This window comes from Larus michahellis, chromosome 6, assembly GCF_964199755.1.
Source record: "Larus michahellis chromosome 6, bLarMic1.1, whole genome shotgun sequence".
Taxonomy (NCBI): domain Eukaryota; kingdom Metazoa; phylum Chordata; class Aves; order Charadriiformes; family Laridae; genus Larus; species Larus michahellis.
In genome coordinates this window covers 37,367,835-37,385,558 of record NC_133901.1, presented here as the reverse complement: position 1 = coordinate 37,385,558, position 17,724 = coordinate 37,367,835, and the positions used below count along the sequence as shown (strand labels likewise).

At 40.9% G+C, this 17,724-nt stretch overlaps 1 protein-coding gene across 1 annotated transcript; it reads left to right on the top strand.

Moving 5' to 3' along the window:
* The first annotated feature begins 108 nt into the window (after nt 1-108).
* Nucleotides 109-13,159, top strand: KIFBP (kinesin family binding protein). The gene is made up of 7 exons (XM_074590190.1): nt 109-520; nt 2,972-3,070; nt 6,890-6,969; nt 7,077-7,260; nt 8,355-8,439; nt 10,799-10,908; nt 11,622-13,159. Exons 1-7 carry the CDS (start codon nt 173-175, stop codon nt 12,498-12,500), a joined length of 1,785 nt encoding a protein of 594 aa, XP_074446291.1. The 5' UTR covers nt 109-172; the 3' UTR covers nt 12,501-13,159.
* Nucleotides 13,160-17,724: the final 4,565 nt, after the last annotated feature.

Here is a 17,724-nt window from a genome sequence, read left to right as displayed (position 1 = left end):
GCGGCTGTGGGGGGAAACCGCTGGGGATTGCTGGCGGCGGGAGCGCGGGGCCGGACCCGCCGCGGCGGTCACCACGGGGGCGGGGCCGACCCTCCGCAGCGCGGCGCTGATTGGCCGGCGGCGCGTCAGGTGGCGGCGCGCGTGACGCGGGGCGGCCGGGGGAGGAGGGAAGATGGCGGCGGCGGGCGGCGGCTGGGCCGCGGTGTGCGAGAAGTTCCGCACCGCCCGCACGCTCTCTACCGTGGAGTCCCGCAAAGACCCGGAGACCGAGCCCTACCGCTCCAAGTACAGCGCCCGGGCCCTGCTGCAGGAGGTGAAGCAGCTGCTGAGCGCTGCCGAGGAGGGCGGCGAGGCGCGGCTGCTGGCCGTGCGGCGGGCCGTGCTGGAGTACGAGCTGGGCGTCAACCACACCGACACCGAGGAGCTATCGGCCGGTGAGGAGCACCTGCAGCGCTGCACGCAGCTGCTGGAGCCCCACCGCCTCTCCCCAGACTGCGTCTCCCTCTACATCCAGGCCCAGGTAGGCTGGGGCTGAGCAGGCCAGAGGGGGTGGCCGCCGGCGGCTCCGAGGGGCGTGTTTGGCGTGGGGTGGTGGAGGGTTGTCCTGGTTTGAAGTAAAACAGCGGCCAGTCCACGACAGGGGTGCTGTGTCCATGGGCCCTGCTGTGTGGTCGCTGCAAACAGGGCAAGGGAGATCGGTGGTACCCCTTAAAATAGATGTGGCTTGTTTGATAATAAACGCTAGCGCTGCTGGTGTTTTCTTCATGCTCGAAGAAATAATTTGATGGTGAGGCCTGTGGAGGGATGCTGTTTGTGTCCAAGCTTGCTGCTGATGCCTGATCCAACACTGTGTCCTCTTCGTAGAAGTGGGGTGTTGACAAGGCAGTGTACTCTTCAGCATAGGCTGGGACAGAGCTTGTAAGACCCGAGCAAGAATAAATTAGTAGAAGACCTTAATACGTCTAGAACTTATTTGTGATTCTTTAACTGCTATTTGTTGTCAAAGTAAAGTTGGGAGTTGCTTTTATTTACGCAGTGTCTTGAAAAGGTAAACTGTTCTCAAAAGTTGTCACTTGCTTTTCAGCCTTGCCTGTTTTCTCTTAATCTATTATATTTAATTCCGGGTGGGTAAATACATCTTTGTAGGGTTAGATGTAGTAATATTCACCTCTTTATTCATAAGAAAGTAATACTATTAACAAAATTAGTTTTTACTGTATGAAGATTCACAAAAGGACCTTTGCTCAACCACTCCATCATGGTAGCTGGTGTATAGTTGGATATCTGTCTCTCGACTTTAAATTAAATAGAGCAGTTATTTAGATGTCTCTGTCAAAAATGGCTGCTCTAATTAGAAAAGGCTCAGTAGTACTTTCTTGTTAAACATTGCAAAACTGTCAAGGAATTGTGTATTCATGCGGAAAGGCGCTAGTTAAAGTGTGACTTGTCTTATGTTGGTTAAATTAACTGAGTTGTCTGGAATTCGTGAGGCTGCATCTGCTCATTGTCCTTCAGCGTGAGGGTTTGGGTACACTGCTACGAATCTGTTACCCATTGTAAGATTGGAAATTGCTTGAGAAGCCAGTCAAAATGAGGTAACATCTTCCCAGCGTGTGTTGCTGGGGAGTTGTTGCTTTTGTGGCCGAGGGACGGGGATTCCACTGTGCTGTTGAATTAGTGTTTTGGAAACCAGTTCTTCTCTCTGTTGGACAGACGTTTGTGTGGATTTTTCCTGTTTTGGGGCCTTTAGGAAACAGCAGGATAAAGTTTCTGTGTTATGCGTGTGAGGTGCTGTGGTCTGGCAGTACCCAGGTCTGCTGTTGTCTGGCACTACCATCAGGCAGGCAGCCGAGCAGTGGTGGTAAATGAGCACGCCCTCAGCTTTCCCTCCCAAGGGCTCTAAAAGACTTGAGTATTTAATTAAAAACATTTCTGATATAGAAGCAGTAATTGTCAACAGTGGCCACGTTCTGCCTGTTGTCACGGCACTGACTTCTATTTTAAAAGAAGGAGCATTCCTTTTTCCTGCTGGGCTGGTTTCTGGAGCCCTACTTCTAATTTCTGAGCTTCTGCATAAGGATGTTTACCAGTTTCTGGCTAATAAAATTTGGTCCGTTCCACTGCTTGGCCCTTGGCAAAGTATTTCTGTTCATAAGCATTGTGCTATGTTGCGCTTGCTTATAAAAATAATAAAATAAATGGAATTGAAGGGGGCACAGGGATGGCACATAACTAACTACACATTCTAACTCTTTTGAATGTTTTTTTTAACCCTGTTGGATTTTGTAACAACACTGCCTAGGAATTAAATGAGCACATCGGGCACAGATTGTTATTAATGCCTTCATCTTATTAATAAAATTAGAGGCACTTTTTGTAAAAGTTGGCTTCACAGATGCAGTAACGTTACTATGTACATTGCTGTAATTTAGATTTGAAGGCAGTAATCTGTAGTTTTTGCATCTTAATGGTTCTTTTCATCTCTTTTCATTGTTGAAAATATACAAGCATTCATTCTTAGCGTATCTTTTCCCTGTTAAATTTTTCTACAGTCATGATGACAAACTTCTAATTCCTTGGCTCTTTTTATGATATTTGTATACGATATAAAAGCTGCATGAATCAGATGCAGAACATATTGGATGGAAAAAGCTTGTTATTTCAACACACCAGTCCTTATTTAGCAGAGTAAACACAGAAAGTTACAGTTTGTGAGGCGACTTCTGTATGTGTTTGCTGCTGTATGAGAATTCTCCCTCTTGAGCAACTTGTGACGAAATGGGTGGGCACAACTTTTGCTTTTTGAAATCCATTGTATTGGAACAGATTATATATATATATATATATATATATATACACACACACACACACACATATAAGCGTGAAGACTGATAAAATGTTTGGAGAAAATGTGTAATGTAATTGGAACACAATGGGAAAATAACTAATTTGTTTTTCTCTTTACCTTTAGAACAATCTAGGTATCCTGTGGTCTTTAAGGGATGAAATTAAAACTGCGCAAACTTACTTGGAATCTGCAGAAGCCTTGTATAATCAATACATGAAAGAGGTACTGTGTTTATTAATAGGTCTTATTTTCATGTGCTACTCACAGTTTTAGTAATCGTTGAAAAAAAATGTACGATGGAACTTGAGTTTCTGTGCTTTATACTGGCTGCTATGATACTGTTGAAAAACGACGTGATTTGTGTTGCCTAGTGTAGGAAGAGGCAAACTAGAGTATCACTTGTTAATTTCAAAATGGACTTATTCAGGAAAATAATTTTGCTCAAAAATAATGGTCCTTTTTGAAAGCTCTTTGAATTGATAATCCAAAATTGAAGCTAGGTAGGATTTGGCTTTTAATTAAGACTATTCTTGATCTTGTCTTGGAAATGCTGTAAAACGTCAGTGCATTGCTTTCAGTGGGAAAAGGAAACAAAACTGTAATATTTGCATGGTTTTCGTATATTTGCACAGTCTTTCATAGAGGCAGGTAATTTAGTTCTATATCCAAGGGGACAATCTTATAAACAGCTAAACCTCTCATGCATATTAAACAACCTTTTGAGTTGTGGATTCTTCTGTGTATCAACAAAGACTCCCTTGTGCTATTTTTAAGCTCTTTGCAAAGCTATTCCTACAATGACTTGCTTCAGGGACAGATTGTGAGGGAGCTAAAAACATTTGTGGCCTTAAAGGAGCAGTATCTGTGTCTCAGGACAGCTATAAAGGTTGGACATAACTTAGTTTCATGAAATTACAGTTTGGTTTTTACATGAACTCGGTTTATGGCACAGATTATTCTTGTGGAAATTTTAGAATGAGAGTCTTGGTTGGTTACTGCCATATTCCCTCCTTTGTAGCCATGCTGGTCTACAGTGGTCAGAGAGGTCACAGATCCAGAAAAAAACCCCACTTGTGCTAAAAAGCTTGTCTGTTTATTTTCCACCCTCTGGATTGGTTGGTCTAACTAGAGATACTACATCTCTACAGACCCTCTCTCTAATTAATTCCTGATGTTCAACTTTGATGTTTATACCCAGCCAGGTACGACATTGTTAACTTCCACATCGCCTCTAAAAGATTCCGGCAGTTGCTCCAGTGATTGTGAAGCTGAACTGAACTGGTACTACCATATATTTCAGTGGATTAAACAATGCTGCCAAATACTTCACAGTTTTCACTGTGGACTTTTCTGAAATGCTTAATTTTTGATAGTAGTGGCTAGTGAATATTCCTGCTGGGGCTTTGCTGCCTGACTAGGGTATACATACACGACTGTTAATTAGCTCACATCAGATGACTTGTCACACTTTTTTGCCCAACATTTTTTTATTTGCCACTTATATTTCAGTGCATTATATGATATGTCAAACATAGCTATGCCTAAAGAGGTTTTGTTTTGTTTTGTTTTTTTTTTTCAATGAACTACAGCAAAAGACTGGTTTTGTGGTAACTTTATTGGACTTGTGTCATGTTTTTCTGAAGATACTGAACTGTATTTGCCATAAGCTACAAAGAATTAACAAAAAAAACCCAACCAAAATCACAGGGCATGGGGGAGCTTCTCTAACTGCTTTATGGTTTATAAAGAGGACTTGAGTTCCCTGCAGTGGTGTTTGATCTTAGGATTTGTACAGTCATGTCAATGTTCATCATTCACAAATTATAAAAATGTGAATATACTTTTCTTAACGTTCACTATTTTTAGGCTATTGGGAAGCGTTCCTGTCTTGGAATCTTTGGTAAACTGTTGATGATTGAGGTGTTTTCCTGAACTGGTGGATTTAGCTGTTTACTGTGTGAGAACAAACCACAGATGAAATTCAAAGAGTAAATTTAATTTCATTATCTCACCAACTGAGGGATCAGCAGCAGCACCTGGGCACACAAGAGGGGGATGCAGGCACAGTGGAGCTCGGTCCATTGATAGAGGATCACCAAACCTGCTGTTCTTGAGATTCACGCAGGTGTAGTTTACCACTGTGCTTTGATCTTTCCCATGGCAGAGGAGGAATCTCAGGCATGCTTGATAGGGTGCCTCTCAGTCTGTCTCAGGCCTATATTATTTAAACACAGGTGTTCTACTTGTCAGACACACGAGACTAAATGATTAGTATGATATATCTGTTTTTCTGCACCCCAGCTGCCAGTCACTCGAGCATGTTTACAGTCCTCCTCGCCAATCTTCCCTTATTTTCCCACATTTATGAACTGGGTCTAGTTAGTTTATAAATTGGATGGGGTTGGGATTGTTTTTTCCCCTAAAGAGGAAAATCCAAGGCAATTCCAAGAAAAAAATTATTTTGTTAAAGTTAAAAGATCCTTTTACTTTCTGCTCCGGACTACTTTGAGTTCATATCTATTTTAAAATTCTTTTCAAAGGAAAAAGATTAAAAGATTACATAAAAATCTATACCTCTGGTAGGTTAAACACCCTTATTTGTCCCTATCTATTTCAGACCCATTTGTCCATTTTTGAAGACGAATAAAACATTTACGTTAAAAGCAAACAAACAAATCCCTTCAGGATTTTTAACGAGAAGAACTACAAACATAGGAATATGTTTTCTTCCCTATAAAGTGAATGCATTCTCTGCCTTTGCTTCTGATCCTGCCTGAGTCTGTATTATCTTACGAAAAGTGTTTCTCTGGACTGCTTTTTATTTGTTGCTTTACTTTCTCTCGGGTTAAGAAATAAATGAGGTTAGGAAAGGGCTGGGAAAGTTGCATGCTAAACTGGGCTGTGTTGCTAGCAGACATGTTGAACATCCTTCAGGACGCACTGTGTAATGGAAAAAAGCCACCTTTAGAAAGACATCTTAATGTAGTGTTTTAGAATTGGCATCTGAACTTAGTTACAGAGGAAATTAGATAAGCACAGACTAATAAAACTTTGCCATAAGCTATGTTAATCTGCTGATCTTGACAGTTATGGTGACTAACTTTATTGACAGTTGTTTTAAAGCAAGGTTGAACAGAGCACTGCTGAAAGATTTATAGTTGTCACTGTTCTGCGTTCATCTCAAACTAATGTCACAGAATGCATAAAAATAAGTTTAAAATCAGAGTTACTTCTGTGTGCACAGCAATATCTTACTTTCAGTTCTTTCTCAAGGAAAATCAGCTGTTTTGTATGTGTCACGAGATCTATCTCTGTATAAGGATTCTGACAGAACTCATGGTTTAAAAAACAAAAAAGCGCTTCTAAATGAAGTAGTTCACATCATTAGTAACTTGCAGGTAGGTCATGCCTTATATCAAGGTTTAGCAGCTTCATAATCTAAAGACATTGCTTGTTCTGTCATTCGTATATTTGAGTAAATAGTCTTACCAGCTTATGAATAAAGGGAGTCATTTCGCAGTGGTAAGTCTTTACAGCAGGTCTGCTGAGTACTCTCTGCACATAATGTTCTTTGCAGTACTTCCTGCAGGATGTTTTCTTGTTACTGATTAGGGCAGCTGGGCAAACGAATATTTCACACTTGAAGGCATGCTTAGTATTAAATTGATGCTTTAAAACCCATTCTGTTGCCATACAAAACAAAGATGCCCAATTATATAGTCCTGCAGAATCCAGGCTGAGTATTTCTGGTGCAGGCAACGTGTTACTTTAAAGTATGTAAACAGAAGTCTTCTACAAGCTGAAAACCTTGTAATTCTATGTGGAATTGGGGCTTTCATCTACACATCTTTCATCCAGATCTTCTGAGGTTTGTGGAATTGCTCCAGAGACATTACATTGAGATAGGTGTAGATAACGTTATATGAAGTTTTGTTGAATTTGGGATTGAAAAATGGTAAATCATCTGCAGCCAGAAGAGGGAGCACTATGTTACAAAGCAAGAGAAATGTAGTTGACTGAATATATCACGTCCTCTTGCAGGATGGAAATCCTCCCCTGGATCCTAGTGAACATTTCATGGCAGAAGAAGAAAAAATCACAGACCAAGAAAGATCCAAAAGGTGGGCGCGTAGCAGCATACCTAGATTATTATTACTTCTGTAATTTATGAGGGTGTATTTAGGGAGGAATAAAAGAAGAAACCTAACGAGACTGTTGTTTTTCCCAGATTTGAAAAAGCCTATACGCATACTCTGTATTATCTGGCACAAGTCTACCAACACCTGGAGATGATTGAGAAGGCTGCTCAGTATTGCCATACTACTCTTAAACGACAGCTTGAGTATTGTGGCTACAATCCAGTAGAATGGGCACTCAATGCTGCTACTTTGTCGCAGTACTATCTCTCTAAGGTAATATAGTTAATATTTTTCTGCTGTAATTGTATCGTAAATATAATTATCAATTGTTTAAACAGCTGTTTGAGACAGGGCTCCATGTCGAATTCAAAATGTGCTCTTATAAGACCACGAGTTGTCTTCTGACATAAAACGTCTGCTAGTTTTTTCTGAAGAGGACATAGTGGCTTTCCTGTGGTGGTGTGATGGCAGTGGGAAAAATGAGCAGGGGTGTAGACATAAGAAAAGCTCTGTGGTTTATGAAGTATCAACAGTGATATGACACCATGCTTGTAAGTAACACTTCTTATATTGTTCTCTTATAATAAAGAGTTTAAAAACAAAAGCATCAGAGGGCCAAGGTATTGCACATGTATGTTTCCTGTAAATTACTGTCCTTTGAACCTTAGCATGTGCTTAAGACTTGTTTGAGCCTGTGTGAACATTAAAGCAAATATGTAAGATGGTAGGTGTTTGCTTCCACGCATCTGTGGTGACTCAAAATAATCCACTGTGTCAGGAAATGCTTCAGTTTTTTTAGAAATTTCTATATTCTAGACTCTTCAGATGCTCTTTTCTGATGTTTAAAAGACTTCTGCCATACCTAAGCCAGTTAACACTAATTTGAATAGTAACTTGTAATTTTCATGTCTTTTTGATGCATTGATAGCACTGCTCATTAAACAATACACTGCCAAATATGAGTAAAGGAATCTAAATCTGACTCATAATGTTGTGTTGTGTGTCCAACTAACACCCTGTGATACAGTCTTTACCACAAGACGTCACTTCCTTTACCGCAAGGAAGCGATAATAGATCAGAACAGTGAAAATGTTCACAATGTATGTGTCTAATATTAAAAGCAAGGCTTGCTATTGTGGCTGTCATAGAAAATGGTTGGTTAGAAAATACTGTATTCAATCGTAGACATGGAAAAATTGTCTCTTTTCTTCCAGTGGCCAGGGGAATACGCACCAGAGCCTCAGTTCTGTCATTTGCCTTGTGTTCATGTATCTTTACTGCCTGAGGCGAGGGGTTTAGCCAAGCTGAGAGCAGTGGCTGGGCTGTTTATTCCACTGATAAACGCTGCTGTTTCTCTTTTTGCCAGCAATGCTTTATGGAGGCCCGGCACTGTCTAGCAGCGGCCAGTGTCATCTTTAGCCAAGCTGGACAGGTGCCATCTGCTGAAGACAGTAAGTTCATATAAAAGTTTTGAATAAAATATTGTGAATTAAGCATCATTGATACATAATGTTAGAAGTGAAGTCTAGCAGTATGTACAAAATTTAACCCAGTAAAGTGGAATGCATCTGAAGAGCTGCTACTACAGTTTAAGACTGACTATGAGTAAACCCTGTGAGAAGAAACTCAAGTGCTTCTTGTGGGTGTTTCAGAAAGCACACCAGTATAAAAGTGAAATTTAAAACCATATCCATTTCAATGGTGGCAATGTCTCTGTTCACCCATTTGTCATTGTACATGTGCTTAAAATGCAGCTTACCTTTGCTTGTCTGTGATCAGAGGGCAATGATTCAATGAACCAAACCAGATGCTTCCTGGGAATAGTTTTAAAAGAGGGAGGGAAACTGCAGCTCTTAAAAATCCAGAAGTTACTTGTATTGTCTGTCGTTGCTGGATGCTGCAGCCTCATTAACAGCTGGGTTTGGAGTTGTAGCTCCCCTCCTTGTTGTTTTGGGTATTGATGTGCTGAACCACAAAGTTGTTCCTTTGCAAAGATCAATAAAAGAAACTTTTAGAGAACTGACCACAATTTTAAGGACTACTTGTTATGTGATTGTGTCAGTACTCAACATAAAGTCTCGCTTTTAGGCTTAGTCTTTGCTTATCTACAGCATGGCCTCTTACATTCAGTGTCTTGGGCAACTGAAAGCTTCAAATCAATTGAGCTTTAACTCATAGAGAGTGAGCAAGTACTCAGGGTAGCCCCTGTGTGAGTTTATAACTCTGACTTTGAACGGTGAATACACTGGTTAACTTTTAATGGTTTGAGCTGTTTAGGACACAAACTCCTTAATCTGCTGATGTTGTTGTTATTTCAGATTAAAATATAACCCAAATAGACACAACTGAGTTTTGTTTAATTGAACTTCAGTGACAGTACATTAAATTAATTGCTTTTAGTATTTCTCTTAGCTCAAAAAATACAGAACTCTATGCAGTTGCTTTTCTTACTGTTTAAATACTTTGAGGATGATGCCCAAAAGCTTTTCAGTTTCAGGCAAACAGGGCTGTCGAGAGTCAGGTTATGCTAATCTGTTAGGCCCTTTTTACAAAATATTCAGTAGGGCTGAATCAGTGTTTGTGGGCTTCCATAGCTACCTGACTGCACTGTTGTTGGATATTAATACAATACTTAAGCCAAAAAATGAGGTTATGTTTTCGGTAGGTGTGCAGAAACATACAGTCAGTTATGGTCTCAAATGCAGATGCAAGACTGGATGTTGTAGGTGAAGAGTCCTAATTTTAAATGTACTGTATAGATTTCTTGTGTGACTTTTGTCAAGTCAACTAACTTCTATCTTGACTTCTTCCTACACCAAATGGGAGTAGTGATATTTATGTTAGTTTCAGTGGAGTAACCGTTTATCCTATATTCCCTTCCTTTTCATGGTATAGAGAGCTGAGCTGTGGACTTGAAGATCGTTATGTAGAACGTTCTAACTTACACAAAGACTAATACACAGCATTGGCTGGTCTCAAGCACATTCATTTTAGGCTAATCGGAATATAAACAGAGATATTGAGTAAAGGTGCCTTTTCTTAAGTTGCCAACAATTCTTATTTCCTTAATAAGAACAACTTGATTGGCTCTAATGAAAGATAATTAAGATAGTGGATCTGAATCTGAAGTTGGCTTTTTGTTTGGGGAACAGGAATGCTAGCATCCCCTCCTTATTCAGCTGACATGCTGCCTTCTGTCTAGAGACTGGGAAATGAGTTCTCTTTGAAATCCATTTGGTTTCTGAAAATGTTTATCTTGAGACATCAGCAGTGCTGCTACTTCTAACAGTGGGGAGACTGCGGGGAGCAAAATACAGAAGTTGTAGAGCTAATATATCTTATGTTGGTGCCAGGTAGATTGACCAAAGGAAGTTTCTCCTACTTTTGTTCCCTTTCTGGTAGCAAGACTGGGGCCCGTTGCCCTAATCATCCTTAGAAACAATTACTGGGCAGGCAGCTGAAACTCAGAAAACAAATTGTCCTGATTTCTTTCTCTTGTTACAGAGACATGAAAATTTTTTTCCGGTAAAACACCTCCAAGATCAAAGGTCTTTTTAAACATACGTTATGATCTATTTTTTTTGGAAGAATTCATGCATCACAAATCCATGTTAATCTGTATGATTTTCTAACCAGAGTGACAGTTTACAGAATTATTGTATAAACTAATATGGAGAACATGTTTCTGTCTAAAAATGAGGAAAAATTAATTAAATACAAGTAACGTATTCTTTGCATGTGACACTTGATGTTCTTGCTGGAGTGCTTGATTTCACTTAAGGTTTTTATGTGTTTTTGTCCATTCAATAGATGAAACAGAGCAAGATCAACAGGACCTTCGACAGAGAAAAGCTGAAATTGCAAGGTGCTGGATTAAGTATTGCCTGAATCTCCTGCAAAGCGCTCGGAAATTACTTGAGGTGACAAAAATATGTTCTGTAGCTGTCATTGTTTAAAAACAAAGTCTGTTTTGATGTCTGTAGCAGGTATCAATTCATAGTTGGTAGCAGATGATAGACAATTGCCCAATGAATAATACAATAAATGCTTGTGATGTAGCAGGTGTTTCATAGTACGCTTTGACTTTAATGCAGCACTTAAAAATAAGCACGGATAGGAGATCAGCTCTGTAGTGTGATCAGTGCGCTGCCTGTACAGCAACTCTGTGAATTTCTCTCCTCTCTGGCACATTTTCTTGCAGCTTGATTTGGCAGATTACTCCTTATTTAACTGCTAGTAAAAACATCTTAATATGCAACAGTTTTGTGTGCTGGTGTTCTCATTCATTCAAGGCTTTGGTTCATTCAGGCATTCATTTCATTCATTTGAATGTTCAAAACAGCATTTGCTGAAATGCTTTGTAGAAGTAGGGCCTTCGGGCTTTATGTTTATTGTTTTGGCTATATTGTCACACAGGGTAGGGAGACCAAATTGTCTTAGTCTTATGTTTTTACACAATCTAGACTGTAATTTACGTGATTTTTTTGTGTATATAAGATCTAATGTGGCAACATGTCTTCTTTTCTGTCTTGTTGCTAACTAGGTTGTATTTCAAAGGTAATTCATACATAAAGTGATTCAGTGTAAGTCACTCTTTGTAAGCGTTTTTAATTAGTATGCTTTGTCATTTCAGGATAACATAGGAGAGCTGGATCCAGACAGGCAATTGGAACTTAAAGCCCAAAGGAAAAAAGAAGAGGATGAAAAAGAGAAGGGCAGGAAAAAAGCTGTCCTTTTTGGGACGAGTGATATATGTGACTCTGTTTTAGCCATTGAAGAGAAAGTGAGCAGTGTATATCCTTTAGATTTTCAAGAAGCCAGAGAAATCTTCCTAGTTGGTCAGAACTATGTTCTGGAAGCGAAAGAGTTCTTTCAGGTTGATGGTTATGTTACTGACCATATTGAAATTGTTCAGGATCACAGTGCTTTATTTAAGGTACTTGCTTTCTTTGAAGAAGACTATGAGAGACGTTGCAAAATGCACAAGCGTAGACTAGACATGCTGGAGTCTATATATGTAGACTTGAATCCTCAGTACTATCTGTTGATTAGTAGGCAGCTTCAGTTTGAACTAGCCGACACCTATTATGAAATGATGGATTTAAAGATAGCTATTGGTAACAGGTTAGAGGAGCTAGACTCCCACACAATTAAAAAAATAAATTCTCTGGCTCAATTAGCAATCAAGTATTATGAACTCTTCTTAGATTCTTTGAGGAACCCAGATAGGGTGTTTCCTGAACAGCTGGAGGAAGATGTTCTTCGCCCTGCAATGGTGGCTAAATTTCATATTGCACGACTGTATGGTAAGCTTATTACTTCGGATAGCAAAAAACAACTGGAAAATATGCAGACATCATTGGAATATTACATGTTTCTGGTAGACTATTGTGAGAAGTACCCAGATGCTGTCCGTGCTGTTGAAACTGAACTAGAACTTAGTAAGGAGATGGTGGGTCTTCTTCCAACAAGAATGGAGAGGCTAAGAGCAAAGCTGTGTCCATTCATATAAATACTTGCCTTGAAGGAAATGTGCACTATTAAAATGTTATCTGTCAAAACCAGTGCTATCAGACAGCTTCTGTACTGGTTGATAGAACTAAGGTGTCTACAGTTCGGTAGTCCACCTAGAGCCTGCAGTAGTTTAACTTAGTGAGAAACTCAGAGCTCTCCAGTTCAGTAGCTCACCCACACTAATGGTATAAACTTTAAATGTAAAGTGAATGTCCAGCTAATGCTTTGTATTGTTTGTCCTGTATGTAAATATAAACCTTTTCTCCCTTATGGTTATTTCCTTTGGCATACGGTTCAGTTTCTAAATGTAGTGCTGTTATGAAAATTGTTTCTTCTAAGAGAATCTGTTTCTCTAGGAAAATTTTTCTAAGAAACCTGAGGCATGTTCTTCCAACTAGAATATATTTTCTAACCTTTGTCCCCAGAAAACTTTATCTGTATGAAGGGAACTTTGTTATTTTAAATATTTATTTTGTATGTTGTTCAGTGTTCTCTTGCTAATCAAAACCTGGTCGATAGAGGCTCAATAAATGGACTAGCTTGGCAAAATGTTTTGTTGTTTTTTTTTTCCAGAGCCCATAAAATTCTGTTTCCGTGTGTCTTAGTAAGATATGATATACATTACAACTTTGGCCAAAATAAATAGTTGTGAAAGTGTTTCCAACATGAGTGTCTTCAGTAGAAACCCGTGTGCAATTAAGTGCCAGAAGCAAGAGCAAGAAAGCAGCAAACTTTCTTGCTTGCGGGTGGTAGGGGGTACCCTGCTCTTTATACACTGTAAAGAATTCTCAGGGTAGAGGTGCTGTGCTCTTGTGCTCCAGGAAGTTGCCAAATAACAGGTTAAAGGCCTGGTATGCCATGGAAGGCTTCTTGCCTCATGGTCAGAGAGCCCAGGTGCTGTCTTAGCAGGAGCTGCAAGTAGTGACCTCTCTGAAGTTGTTCTAGGTCCCAGCGCTGCTGAGGTGCTATTCAAAATCTGTCGGTGTGTCGTTGATTGGTAACTTCTCTGTTAAAGCTGTCCTGATTCTCATTAAGGACCTGCTGATCTGTCAATGTTCCTGGTCTTACACAACCCGTTCCCTTTGCCTTGTTCTAATCTAGCGACCTATTTACTCTTTATGGAAGACCAGGCTGCATTTCTGACCCAAGACGTACACAGAGGTTGTCTTTGTATTTCTGGTGTCCATAGAAGGATTACGAACCAGGACCTGCTTTAGATAAAATGTAGGCCGAGTACATTGCCCAACTATATACTAAAAGGTTACGGTCAGAGATGCCAGGAGATATGGGGAAAGTGAAGAGACAAGGTGATGGGGTGGGCAGTAGTGTGCCACTCTGTGCACCAGCAGTCTTACTGCTGTCAAGTTCACCGGAAGATTTTTACAGCAATAGAGGGTATCGAAGAAAAAATAGTCAAACAAGTGTATTATTCTGGAAAATGAGGGGGGGAAATGACGTTAGCTTGGAGGGTGTGAGGGGAAAGCATGCACAAGCAAGAAAGTGCGTATATCTTAAACGTGTGGTAAAAATCTCTAGCTTGCAGAAGTCTCTGCAGAAGACGTCTAACCACAAACAAATAGGGCAACAAATGGGTCCTGTAAACGAGAGGCAGCAAAACTCAAATCTAGAGTAGCTACCTGCATGTATGTAGAGTAAGGGAGAGAGTGAGTGCAGTGCACGTGCCGTGTGTGTTGTTTCTGTCTTGCTAAATAACTGCCTACTCAGCCTTTAGGAGTTTATTCTCTGCTGCCAGATCTTTAATTCAGTTTTTCCTGTGGCCTGAAGGTAGGGCGGCCCATAGTTTCTCAGTGAAACAGTTCTCAGCGGGCTGTACTGCGCGTTATTTTTTTCTATGATTTCAATTAAAGCTAGTGTGCACTTTTACCACAAACTCATAATTTGAACGTTAATTTTTTTCTACTAATGTTTAGCTTCGTATTTGAGTAGAAGGTGGTGATTCCCCCCGCCCCTTCCCATATGCTTTATTATTCCACCTATGAGGGCCTTTAAGCAAATTGTTTAAAGCCAGGATTGGCTCATCAAACTTAGTTTACTTGTAATTTAGGGAAGGATAGATTGTGGGCTAAACCAGCATACGAAATATCTTCTTTACAAATAGAATAATCCTGCCATATCCTTCAAATACTGGTCTGAAGCAAGTGTTAAAAGTTACCTGCAGGGTAGGCAAAGCTCAATGAAGCAAGGAGTTACGTGTCCCTTTTAACCAGCTGTTCTGGGCAGAGGAACACCCTGGATTCACTGAAATCCTAGTGAGAGCTCAGCAGACAGGTAGGAGCAGGTCCATTATTAAGAAGGCCCAGAAAGAAGAGGGATCGGAGCTTCTCAGCACAGATATGTGGTTGGGCCTGTGGTTTGGAGACCTCTCTCCTCTGAAGATATCCCAGAACACTTCAGCTTGGCCGCTCTTCTTAAAAACTGTGTAGTACAATGTAAATGTGTGTCATATAAATGCATATGCCAATTCTTCATCTCCTACAGTAAACATTCAAGACTATCACCAGGTAAGTGTCTTTTATTACTGGAGACTATATTGTGCTGGATGCTCAGCACAACACACTGTATTGTGGTTCTTTTAGGGCATGTCTTTTCAAGGAAACCTTTTGAATAATTCCTATTTGTTCCATGATTTGAGAGAATGAATTTAAGATTGTGTATTCAGTTAAAAAAAAGAAGGTGGGGGAAAGCTTGTTGGGATTAGGCAGCAAAGCTCCCTTCAGGAATGCTGAGTTTTAACTTTAAAGTATGTGTGAGGTCAGGCGTTTATTGCAAAGATTAATTAAAGATTAGGTTCCTGTGAACTCCATTTAACCTGCATTTCTATTCCTTTTTGTACGGCAAAAAAGTCTTGCAACTGAAACCTTTTTGTTGTTCTGCTAGTTTTTTCTCATTAGCCAGCATAAAGCAGCGAGGTTTACAAGAAGCCCGTGTTTGTGCAGAATTTGCATCGAGTGTGAGATCTCCTGAACTCGGAGGCTATAATCTCAGTGTGCTACTTCAAATAGTGCATAATACTAATGAGAAGTAATTTGGCTTGATTAAAAACGCAGTTTTGTTTTAATTCAAATGCTCTTAATTCTCATGGTATGCGTTATAAAATGAGTTGATCGGAAAGGTGGTGCTGTGCTTAAATAATTCGAGAGAGAAGGAAACCAGTGCCTTGTTCTTTGTCTCTCCCTATGAGCCCATCAGAGGGGCCTCTTTCTTTTTTTTCCCTTGATGGGACCGGACCCAAGGAGAGCGGCAGGAGGTGACAGCCGCGTCGTTTGCTGTTCTCCCCTCTTAAGCTAACTGAAACACCAGGGGAAGTGGGCAGAAGCAAGCCCTCGCTTCCCCTTTGCAGCAGAAAAGCGGCTCCCCTGTGTTGCAAGGACAGCAGCGGCGGTTGCTGCCTTGCTGTGGCAAAAGCAAAAGGTCCCCGGGCTGGTTTGCTCTGTTCGCCCGCCTGAAAGCTGCTTGGTGGGAGTTTTGGTCCTGCCCTGGCACAGGCTCGCGTGGTCCTGGCGAGGCAGATGGCTTCCTTTATCTGCAAAATGGAGTAACCTCCATGTATCAGTGCCGTGCTCGCGCTGCGTGTGATTGCTGCACTTCCACGTCCGGAAACCTTGCAGGAGCCTGATTAAGCTCAACATCAGACAACGAGAAACAAGGGTGATCTTGTTACTGCATGGCTTTACGCGTCTCAGTTTTGTTTGGTGTTTTCCTTTCACTCAGCACTGAGAGAGGGAAGATGAGCTTTACTTGTGTGTTTCATTTAAAAGACTGAGCTAGTCAGTGTTGCTGAGATGTTTTCTACGGAACTTTTCATTACAAAATGCCCAGAAGTAGCTGAGGAGGACTTGGACAGGCAGCTCACAAAGCCAACCCTTCTGTAGTCCTGAAGTTACAGAACTAAAGACTGTTATGTTAAAATCAAGTGTGTAAATTTGTGGTGAAAAGCATTTGTCAACTTTCTTTCCTCTTCAATTGCAACATCTTTGGCAACTTCAGAACTAGCCACAAATTACTAATGCAGAGTTTAAATTTGGTTTGAACCCTGCTTTTACATACTTCCCAGGAACTCTGTCCAAAGTGCCTGCTAGTTCTTTTTCGTTTTGCAGTTTGGCTGGTGATTTCTAGCTCTTCCTTGTCATGGGTAGGCGTACAAACAGCCAGTGGTTTCCTGACAAGGAGAATTTGCCTGGCTGCCTTTTTTCCAAAACCATTGCATGATTGTGTCTTTACAGCTGAAGATCTGGATGATGTGCCAGAGAGACCATTGGGCAGAGGGGACATTAAACACAGCACGTTTTGCAAACATGTTACTTGCCTTCAGAACAGAAAATGTCCGTGGTATCCAGCGTTTGTTTAGAAAAATGACTGTTAACAATGTGGTCCCTTAACACCAAGCACTGTAATTCAGGTGGTTTTAGCAAGGTTTTAAATGTTTTGTGCTTGAGGTTTTGGCATTTGGTATGCACAAAATGCTTAAAGTCTTTTTACACACTCATTGTCACTGTAAAGGAGACTTACTAGTTGGCATCAGACAAGGATGCAAGGATTTCACTCTTTCAGGTTTTTAATGCAATTTTCTGCAGAAACATAGAGGAACTGGATGAGTGATCAAGTGGAAGATCACAATGGGCATGTGATGGAGTGAGCTGGTGTTAGTCACTGAACGCCGTAAGAGGAGTGCAAGTGCTTGCGTCAGAGGGTTACTCTGAGATCCATGGGTGAAATACGTGGGGCAAAAAAAAAGGAATTAACAAGATGGTTTCCTGTACGCTGTCCTGGAAGGGAGCAAGAGGAAGCGGTTCCCACGCTGGGTCTCAAACAGCTTGAGGTGTCAGCCCTGAAATTACGTCTGCTTTCCTGGAGCCCATCTCCGGGTAGCCAGTGGGTTCAGCAAACACCAGAGAGGTTTCACAGCAGCCCACAAGAGGATACAATCAGGGGGGCCTGGTGCCTCCTTCCACCAGAAAGCCAGGAATTTTTATATAACAGAGGTAGTGACACCCTAGAAGCAATGTCTAGTACAGACAAGGAGATGAAAATGGTGATGCTGGATCTGACTGCCAGCACATGGTCTGCAGGCGAGGAGGGGACAATAAAGAACAACATAACCTCCTGCCAGCAAAGTTTGCTCTGAACACCAAATATTTACCAATGGTTTGTGTGTGGACACCTAGGGCCGATGAGTGTCACACATTGCTATCCATCCTGCC

What these genes read in the sequence shown, in the direction of transcription:
- KIFBP (XM_074590190.1), top strand. Translation starts at nt 173, where the DNA reads ATGGCGGCGGCGGGCGGCGGCTGGGCCGCGGTGTGCGAGAAGTTCCGC. An exon ending in CCCTCTACATCCAGGCCCAG is followed by an intron (nt 521 to 2,971) that starts GTAGGCTGGGGC and finishes CTTTACCTTTAG; the next exon opens with AACAATCTAGGTATCCTGTG. An exon ending in GCGCTCGGAAATTACTTGAG is followed by an intron (nt 10,909 to 11,621) that starts GTGACAAAAATA and finishes TTGTCATTTCAG; the next exon opens with GATAACATAGGAGAGCTGGA.